Raw genomic sequence first — 10,601 nt, 5'->3', positions numbered from 1 at the left:
TCGATTAACCACTCACCGTAAAGTTGGGATAGCCCTTCAGTATTTTGGGGAAAAGAAAACTGGAAAGGAAAAGTTTCTTTGCGACAAATAAATGATTGCCGCTAAACATGGGTCCACTATTAAACTGAAAACCTCATTGGTGTTGAGTGCAACAGAACTTCACTAGTTCGTTAGTTTCAGCGGGTAAAAAATGACCCGATTCTATTCAACAGGAATTCTACCGATAATTTTCCATGCATTCATATGCTAGAACTGAGCTGTAACCAGCACTGACGTAGTAATTAACGTGTTCCATTTATTAAGACTAAACCATACTGTATATCTCGCTTTGTATGTACATACCTAACTTCTTGCAGTGCATTTTGTAGGTAGACTGCCGAATAATTCATCCCCATCTATTTTACTTCGTCAGAACGTTGGTCTTATGTCCTAATTAGGCGAGAAACTTTAAATTTCCCGACACATCGCTGTGAGATAGTACTGCACCTTTATTAAATAGAAACTTTGTGGAACTCATAATTCTCTTTGGACATTGGAAAGCGCAGCAGACAACGACAGCGTGGCAATTTCAGACGCTGGCCAAGAAATTGTTTAAAAAGCTGTATTTAACGGGCAGGCGTGTAACATTGCACACATATTTGCCACATTGTTCGCTCCATGATCACTAAATTTCACATCGGTGGAATTTTAGTTATGCAAGGGCAGCGGTTTAAATTTTGCACCACTCGTAGCAGAGGCTCCAGATCTCGCATAAGTATTGCATTCCGTATGCCCCAATTTAGCGCACAGCTTTTACACTTTGCCCACACACCACCTATTAACTGGCCCTTGCCGTTTCCAAACATAAAGAAGCTTTCTCGTTCAGTTAACCGAGGACATCAGGTGAATCATATATCATGCACGAAATTAAAAAGGGAGAAAAAAACGCGGGTTCAGCAATTATTGCCAACGTTTGTAATTAAGGCAGAAAGGTCAAAATTTTGTCGCACGTTGCACTTACCATAAAACTGCTTTCCACGAACTTCAATCACTTCGGTTTCATTTTACAAAATTGGGTACATTGCTTTTATTCCTTTTTAAGATTAGCTCAGCGGCAATTACGCAGAATAGTCAACAACAATTTCAACTCTGAAACATGCTGAACTCTGTGAAAGTGGTTTACAAACATTAATGTTTAGAGTTTCTGCAAAAATTGTCACCAATTCTGTGTAGGACGTTGTGTCGTCAAAAACGAGAAAGGGCAACCACCAAGTACCTCTCGACTACTGTGAGCTGAGACAAAAATATAGAATGCTGCATCAAGTATCCAGCATACAATGCAATGTTAGATCTTCTTCTGTCTTTTCGTCAATAAATACAGCTTTTGTGACAAGATTCAGGATGACATGATTACTTTTCCCATTTTCATGGAGATGGTGTCTTCAGCGTCTGACCGGGTATTCAAAGAAAGGGTGTTTGACGTTCATAATACACCAGTCGCTAATAAGAACCGGTTTTAAGGGTTATTACACCCGAGGACTTCGGGTTTGAGGAAGATAAACTTGGTGTAGCCTGTAGTTGTCTCGGGACTTAGGGAAGTACAGCTGATAGCAGCCATGTGACACTTTCTAAAGCTTGAATAGCAATTTTTTTGCAAAGGATGCATTTGAAGCAACCGCATTTAACTTCTCACAGGGGTAACACTTGAAAAACACTTTTTTTACAAAGGCTGTATTTGATGAAACCGCATTTCACTTGACAGAGAAATTTCTCATAGGGTTCTGCCTACGTTAGCTAAATTTGACCTCGGTGACAGTTGTAATTGAAGGCAGCGGGTTCAATTTTGCTCCGCTCAGGGAACACACTCATAATGCTCCGGTGCACGTGAATATGTTATTTACTGGAAAAGCTTTAACTAATCAAAATTCTTCGAAGTTTGCCTACTCATTACCCATAATTTACCCCTTGTGTTCGCTTAATATAAGCAAGGTGCATTGTTTAGTTCATCGACGACACCAGAAAAACCAGCGAAGAACCTCGTATGACACACGAAAACAGAAACCGAAAGCAATAAATTTATTAATTATTTCCGCCTATCTTATTTAGGTCAGGAACGTAGAAGTTTCGCCTCGCACTATGACCAAGATTTCATATAGTTTTACTGAGCGTGAAGTTCGTGTCTTGTGCAGACGTTTTGGTATTTTGGGAAATATTACAAATAAGGGCAGTATGACATTCCGGAACGCTTAAGAGGAAGCTTACGCTCGGGCCCAACTCAGACGCGGCCTATTCAAATATATGTAAAACGCAAAAACGTTTTTATGAGATAACGCCTGGACCGATTTCGATGAAATTTGTTGCATTTGAAAGCGAAAGTTAAATTATAGTGACTGTTGGAAGCGGAATTTCGATTTTGGGCTTGAATTTTCTTAAAACGATTTTCGAATATTTGACCGTTTGAAAAAAAAAATAGAAGCACGAAGTTTACAAATTTATAGCTCTGCATCAAGAACTGATATCGCGGTTCTGTAAACGGCATCCATTAGATCATTTCAAGCAGACAAATTCATTATGTCATTTTACATCTTACGTGAATTTGTTACGTTGGTTACAACGGTGTTGCAAAAGTTGTATTTCCCTACGATTAATTTTTTTATATTCATGTGTAACATATCAACTTTGTCCGTTTTCGATGTACTACTGGATGCAATTCACAGAATTGTATTACCATTTTTATTGGTTGAGTTACAGAGTTGTAAACTTGATAGTATCGTTTCTTGAAAATTTTCGATTTTTGCCAATTTTTAATAAAATTTGACGACCTAACTCAAACATTCGAAACCAACAATCACTAGATTTTAAGTTTGTCTTTTAAATGCAACAAACTTCGTCAAATTTCGTGCAGTGGTTGCCGAGAAAAATGAATTCTCCTTTTATACGTATTTAGATAGGAGCACCCGAGCTAAAGCTTCCTCTTAAACAAATATTTTCCTAGAAAAGCCGTAATTAACCTAGACAAATTAAACAGCGATCATTCGTCACTCGTAGCATGCTTCCTATTTTAACAACATACAAACACCGTGCCTCGCATATTTCACCTAGGAGACCGGGGAAAAGCACTACATGATTCGCACATCGCTAGAAATTGGAAGAAGGCGAGTGTTGAATAATTACGTTTCAAACACGAAATTAGCCAACCCACTTGAAGCGTTCGGTGAACATTACCCATAAAGTGGCCTCTATTGCGCCAAACTATGAAATCTCTACTGTTTTTGTTCCCTACAGGAAAGCGAAAACCTTTTCGCGCGTTTCATATAAAAACGAGATTTCGCGAAATTTAATTCACTCTGTAAATCACATATAAACATCGAAATTTGTCTGCGAATTGTCTCCTAACATTCCCCATTATTTTTTCAATATATGAACTTCATGATGCAGTTCGTAGTGATCTAGAGAAAACAAATATTTACAGACAGGCAGAGAGGTCGGTTTGAACTATAGCTTGCTCTGGTCTGCGACTGTGTATCGCCATCATGATCATCATCATTCAACAGACCATTTATTTATTTATTTATATAAAGATGCATTACAAGGCCCTAGAGGCATCGTGTAATGGGGTAGAGTACACTCAAAGACTATAACATACAATAATTAGAATGCGTATGCGAATACATATGCAAAACATAGTGTAAAAAATGCGCTAACATACAGTAATGTAATGTTACAATTCTACAATGGATAAACGGAATGCTTTTGAACGCGAGAAGTCACTGAACCCGTTACTTTTCGTAATGATATAGTTTCTTTCATAAAGTGGCGCATTCTGTCATATAACGTTTTCGAGCACTTGTAGTCGCATTAACAGATTCTCTGTAAAACCAGAATGATTGCACTATACAATGAACATTGCCTTTGCGAAAGTGTTGAGCGCTTTGTCAGGATATTGAGACTAATAAGAAAAAAGCCCCAAGCACTGAACTTGCACATTCTATGCGCTGCGCAGGAAAGAAAAGATACAAGAAATGCCACACGCAGTCAGCGCTTTGTGGATGTTGACTCTTTTGTCTCGTCCTGGTATGCGGTGTACATAGAAGATTATTAATTACAAGTTCGCCCATGCCTGAATGAAAATTCTTGAAATGTGTGTGGCTTGACGCTCTGAAGCCCTGATCTGGTGAGACACGCTGCAATAAGAAACTAGGGGTTAATCTTCACCCTCTAGGCTCTTTAACGTGCACCATAATGAAATTGCAAGAACATTTTCTTTCTTTTTTTCGCATTTTCTCCTTATTGAAGTACCACTGCTACAGCCGGGATGGAACCCACGACTTTGATACCAGTCCTGCCAATCCATAGCCATTAAAGTGCCTCAGTGGGTAAACCCGCACAAGCTTCCACCACAGCCAGGTTAATCCATACACTACTGCAAATGGTAGCATAAGCTTTTACGACAGATTGTATTCTGATCACTGTTCTGGCATAATTACGGGTTGTCAGGAGTCACAATATATATAGGTTTAGAGAACCAACATCATGACCATTAACTCCTTTATTAAATTTTTATTGGAATTTATACATTGATAATAAAATGTTGCCAACGTTCGTCATCGGGCCTTATTGCAACATTAGCTTCTCGGCATAACCGTAATGCGGGTTGATCTGCAACATAAGTTCGGCATCTTCGGACGGTCGCTGTAATTATCCGAATCCGATCGGACCAACCCGGAAGCCCTTTGGGTCCAAAGTAGCAAACATCTTGCGCTAACCCAGCCCCCCGGCTGGTTTTCATTGCAGGCAGAGAGAAGGAAATGAAAGCTCAGAGCAATTTCCGCTAACAGCCTGTGCCAGTGCTGCCACCGCTACCGATTGTGTTCGGGTGCCCAATATGGCGACGATGTTGATGTACGCGGTTGATAATCGTCGTCACTGTGAGCTCAGAAAGAGTCTGATTTCGCCAGCCGAACCAAAACGAGAGCTTCGCTCTCGCGTTTGCCAGACCCAAAAGTCGCAAGAGAGAGATCTGATAACTTTTCTATATATGGTTGTTTCCCTCTCAAAATCTGCCTTTGTCTAATTTCGATGGAGGACGACTATGCACTTTGATCCCGTTTAACCGACGTCTAAACTTCTGTCGAAGCGGGATCATAGCGGCCCATACAGAGTTTGTAATGGCGAAGCGGTAGATTTTTGTCGTCAGTGGTTGGTGCGTGTCACTGGGGTGCAGGTAACATAAGGCTTGCCCCTTTGTGGTTCAGCTTTGGCGCTCTAGCTATTTTGCCTCTATCGCGCTGCTCTATCGGCTATCGCGCCTGCTGCCGAGACCTCCGCAATTAGAACGGAATGAAAGCGACTTCGACCTAAAAGTTCTAAACGAAGGCGAAATTTTATTCGTGAAGCGATATTTCAAAGAAAACAAGAAAGAACAAGCCTATCGAACACGCAAGTCGAACCGAGGACCTCACAGGCATAAGCGAAATATTTCTTCTCGGCGCCGCGAAGCGCAAAACGCGAACCGAGAGCGAGCCTATTACGGAGTAGTTATCTGCTGTCGCATTTTGCAGCTCGGCTAGAGAGAAACGCAGCAAAGCGCATCCTCCTCTGTTGTACCTAGGCAAAGGGAGATTTCAGAAGCAAAGGTCTCCAGATTGCTCTCTCGCAACTCACGCACGCGAGCAACGGCTGAGCAAGCGCGAGAAAGACGCTCTCGTGCGAAATCACGGCTATGAGTGGGGACACGTGAACAGTAACCGAGAATATTTCTCTGCTGCTCCGGTCAACGTCTATCGGCTCTTGCATCTAAAGTCTAGCGATTGGAACAGACCATCCGAATGTAGCCAGAGCACCCCCCCTCCCCTCCCTGCCACCCTTTTCGACCAGCCGAAGTTCTTTATTTTCGGAACGCTTTAGAGCGCTCTGAAAGGACCATCCGAAAATGCCATTAGTTGCGGGCTATTTCTGTTAACTTACATGCGCTTGCTTGGTCGCTGTGAAAGTCAAAGTTTTCTTGCGGAAGCGCTGGCTCCAGGCTGATGCTTCCTTTCTTCGCCCACTCTTGATCATGCTCCTTCGAGATTACGTTAGCGGATGCCGAGCCAGCGGATGCGTCGCTCAAGCTTCCGGTTCGCATATGCAAAAGTATCTCGCTCTTTGCCGCGTAGTGGTATTCTGTTGGTGTAGCAAAGGTCAGTATGAAGAAGTCAACCCTAATACTGGCTACAGTTCTGCTATTTAAATGTAAGTCATGCGTAGTATTCAACCTGTGGAAAACACCTCACAGCTCGTTGTAGTGCACAGGGCTCCCTGGCAGGATGTGTTCGAAAGAATTCTTCAGGTTATTAAGTCAATATTGCTGGCACGATTCGAATCCTGACCGCAATTGTTTGTTAGCTTATGAGAATTAAAGCGCTAACAAAGGAGTCTGTTTGCAAGTATCAATACAGCGTTATAGTTCATTGTGCTACCATTAGCGTTGACTTGGCCATCTGAGAACTATATTTCTACACGCTGCATGGGGGGAGGCAAAAACGTCAGCTAAATACTGCTACATGTGAGAATTGTGTTCGTGCTTTATTGCACTGATATATGTACTGGGGGGCGCGTGTATTGTGAGACACTGGGTTATTTGATGACATTGAGAGACTTCCGAAGTAGGAGAGGGCATAGCGAGGAGAGGGCAGGTAGGAAAAGCGATCCTATGTGTCCTCGTCTTGCTGCGATGTCTCCCGCATCAGAAGCCGTACGAGGGTTCTGCTGACCTAGATTGTTGCAGGCAGATTTTTTTTCGAGTTAAGGGTATGCTGTGTTATCGTGCTTCGGTATTTGATGTCGCTGAACTCATAAGTAGCAATTCTAAGATATCGCACTTTTTTGAGTCAGCGGATCATATCCGTAAAGAGAATGCAGTCAGCCGTTCGTGGTAGCCCAGTGGTTATGGCACAGCGCTGCACAACTCGAAGTCGCGGCGCCTCCGATCGGGACAGCAGACCACATGTGAGTGCTTCTGCTCCCAACCATGACTGTTCTTAGCAAGTCGAACCCCTGAATTTAATAAATGGAGTCGTTTTGTCAAACCTCTACTTTGGCTAACTTATACAGTAAGTGTGGCCATGGCGAGCGTACACCGATTGTTGGAGACAACAGCCAACTTATAGTACCCCATATCGAACTGCACAAAGAACAAATATAGAAATGCGTTTTTTACAGTGTTCCTGGTCAAGGCTCAGGGGCTTTCTGGGCCGTTCGGATATCGGGGAGCAAGCGAATTTCCTGAAAGGCCACCGCCAGGAGACTTTCCGGGCTACGAATTTGCGGGACCGGGCAGCTCCTCCTACGCCGGAAGTAGGCGGTGTGGAGTGCGTATGCATTATGCTGCATGTATACGTGCTAGAAATGCTTATTCACTTGCGCAATCAGTTTCCTAGAATGCTCCATGTGGTCGAAAAGCTGAGGAAAAGCTGCGGAACACAGGTCATTCAAACTACAACACCCTTCCCGCTTGTTCGCTATAAATTGTGCTGCACGGTACAGAAGAAAGAGTCACAAGAGAGGTTGAAAACAAATTATCAGATGCTTAGCAAATAATATCATTTGTTATTAATTTCTGTTCCGTGCAACACCCCAAGATGACCCTGCTTGTTCACATGGGTCGCTTTTATCCAACTCGTGGTCAGAGACATGGCAGGCAAGTAAGCGACATGAATTTATCTTTTCAACAATCTACCGAAGAGATACTTCATCAGCTATTTCTGACCGCGCTCCCTTCACCATATTCCAATTTCCTCTCCTCCTTTCACCACACTATAGACATTGGTCAATACCTGGGCTCGTAACTTAATTACATTACAGCGTTCAATAATTCAAGAGGTATAGGGCTTTTGGCAAAGACCAGTGGTACCAGCGTAATTGTTCGGGGAAAAAGTAAGAATGATTATGAGGTAGAAGCACATTGGTGCTGTTAATATTTATCAGAACTGAAACATTTATCACTGTTTCGTCCACAGAGGAACTTTTGTCCCCCAGGACAACGCTGCGTACAGGTCTCAGTGCAATGCATCAGAGACCCCTGTGCACCAGCCATGTTTGAATGTGAGTGGCTACATTTTCTTAAAAAGATGCGCTGAAGTTAACTTAGTGAACCATATGCATCAAGGTGAATATCTTGGAAAATATCGACAAAGATTCCACAGCTGCTTCGTTTCTCCACAAGCAGTAGAAAATTACCTATCAAGAAAGGGGTCAGGCAAAGAGACACAATATCTCCAGTGCTATTCACTGCATGCTTAGAAGAAGTGAAGGAGCGTGCTGGTCTGGGCTGGTCGGCACATCATCAGGACCGGAACAAACAGCACTTGGACGGGACGAAGTGAAGAAATCAGCGCCCTGTCTATCGTACTCACTTCGACCCGCCCAAGCGCTGTTTGTTCCCATTCTTAGAAGAATTGTTCAAACTAGCAGATCGAGAAGACTTAGGAGCGAGAATCAACGGTAAACAGCTCCACAACCTTCGGTTTACACATGACATTGCCCTGCTCAGCACTACTGGGGATGAATTGGAACGAGTGATTGAGGACCTTTACCGAGAAAGTGTAAGAGTAGGGTTGAAGATTAATATGCAGAAGACAAAGATAATATTAAATAGTCTGGAAAGGAACAAGAATTCATGATAGCCACTTAGCCTTTAGAGTTTGTCCAGGAGTATGTTTATCTAGATCAGTTACTCACAGGGGACCCTGATCATGCGAAGAAAATTTACAGAAAAATAAAAATGAGCTAGAGTGCATAAGGCAGGCATTATCGAATAAGTTTACCGCTATCGTTGAAAAGTCTACAATTGTTGCATTCTACCGGAGCTAACATATGGGACAGAAACTTGGAGGTTCGCAGAAAAACTCGAGAATAAGTTAAGGACCGCGCAAAGAGGGATAGAAGGAAAAAGAACGTTAGGCGTAACTTTAAGAGACAAGAATGGAGTGGTGTGGCTCAGAAATCAAAGGGGGGTAGCCGATATTTTAGTTGGGATTATGAGAAAAAAATTGGGCGAGGCAAGACATGCAATGCCTAGGGCAGATAGCCGGTGGAGCATTACAGCTACAAAGTGGGTAACTGCTGGATGCACCAGCAAAAGCGTAACACGGAAACGTGATCGGAATACCCTGCAACTAAGCAACATTGCTCAACAATAAAATGAGCGATTTTCTCTAAACATGTCGTACGATGCCAAGCACTGAAACCAAGAACAGGCTACTTTGATATTAAGGGAAAAATATTAGTTTTATTTCCTATCCAATACATGCGATTGTTATTTACTCCGTAGAGGATAATTACGGAGCACTAGGAAACATTTCCATGAACATGCATCCTCCTCGCTGTTTATGATTCAGATGTTATATTTCGGCGGTTTGCTAATATACGTTGCAGCACACGTATACATGTAGCTGTTTCCATGTTTCTCAATGGGACATAAGCTTATGGTTAAATGTTATGGTGATTTCGAATCCTTAGCTTATGATAAATTTCGGGAAACAGCCTGTGCAGACGTGAAGTGTGAGAAAATTGTGAAGACAATTTCAGAAACCAATCATTCTTGAGATTGTAGTTGTGGCACCTGCTTACCAGAGCAGCCCAATTTTATTACTTAGAATGACATTATAATTGCGCTACATAGCCAGTCCATAATCATAGCTGTTTTCCTGAATAATTCACGCCGGTGCCGAAGTAAATTTATTCCTGTGAATATCGCATACTTCGTTATTCTTGAAAATAAAGCGCGTTGTTCTGAATGACTGAGTTGGGTATATTTGCTGACTCGAGTGGTGTTTTGTGCCTTTTCAGGTGTCCGCGTGCCGGCTGGAAGCAGTGTCGAATACTTTTGAAAGATTGCCAGGAACTGATATTGCTCGGACACAAACGGATATGTGCATCATTGACTGCAAAACACATGGTTACGGAAATTGAATGGAACCTAAGTGTCTTTTTTTAATTACGCATTCACGTAGACACATACTCACTGGCGAACACACAAGGCCCTTAAGCGCACGTCCTAGAATGTGGATTAAAGGCAGCTAAGATGACTTACGTATATTCAGTTACTAGCGATGATACTAGCTTACCATTAAAGCTCGCGCACGGACTCTTGGCTCCGGGGCCCACAGCACCGGAATATATTTATTGGTATCTACTCAGTTTTGACAAAATATCAACATTCATACAAATTATTTTATCGACGTGATCATACCAAGTTCAAGGCAAATAGAGACCAAAAGACACCAAGTAAAGTTCTTATAGCTTCATACGGCTTTAGGAGCACAATAAACATGCTGTTATTTTTTTGCATAATATGGCTAAAAAAACTAAATCATAATTGTGCTCAGCATAAAGCTGGAAGTCCTTTCTCAGCTAAACATAAACTTGCGCTAATTTACCCGGGATTACGTAGAAATTATTACGTGTTATCCAATAGATCATGACACAAAGGTGGTCAAATACATTTTAGCAGTTGTTCGAATATTACTGTCTGCTGTGGCAGTACGTTTGTGGGTCAGTGAGGGAGTTGTTGCCATAGACATATCATGTAGCATCAGTTCTCATTTGCCTTAATATTTTTCAGCAATTTGTACAAATGA

At 42.2% G+C, this 10,601-nt stretch overlaps 1 protein-coding gene across 1 annotated transcript; it reads left to right on the top strand.

Moving 5' to 3' along the window:
• The first annotated feature begins 6,130 nt into the window (after positions 1–6,130).
• On the top strand, positions 6,131–9,912 carry LOC139060557 (uncharacterized). Its single transcript, XM_070539708.1, has 4 exons — positions 6,131–6,213; positions 7,183–7,331; positions 7,980–8,064; positions 9,811–9,912. Exons 1-4 carry the CDS (start codon positions 6,168–6,170, stop codon positions 9,849–9,851), a joined length of 321 nt encoding a protein of 106 aa, XP_070395809.1. The 5' UTR covers positions 6,131–6,167; the 3' UTR covers positions 9,852–9,912.
• The last annotated feature ends 689 nt before the right edge of the window (positions 9,913–10,601 follow it).

This window comes from Dermacentor albipictus, chromosome 5, assembly GCF_038994185.2.
Source record: "Dermacentor albipictus isolate Rhodes 1998 colony chromosome 5, USDA_Dalb.pri_finalv2, whole genome shotgun sequence".
Classification (NCBI taxonomy): domain Eukaryota; kingdom Metazoa; phylum Arthropoda; class Arachnida; order Ixodida; family Ixodidae; genus Dermacentor; species Dermacentor albipictus.
This window is presented reverse-complemented; position numbering and strand designations above follow the sequence as displayed.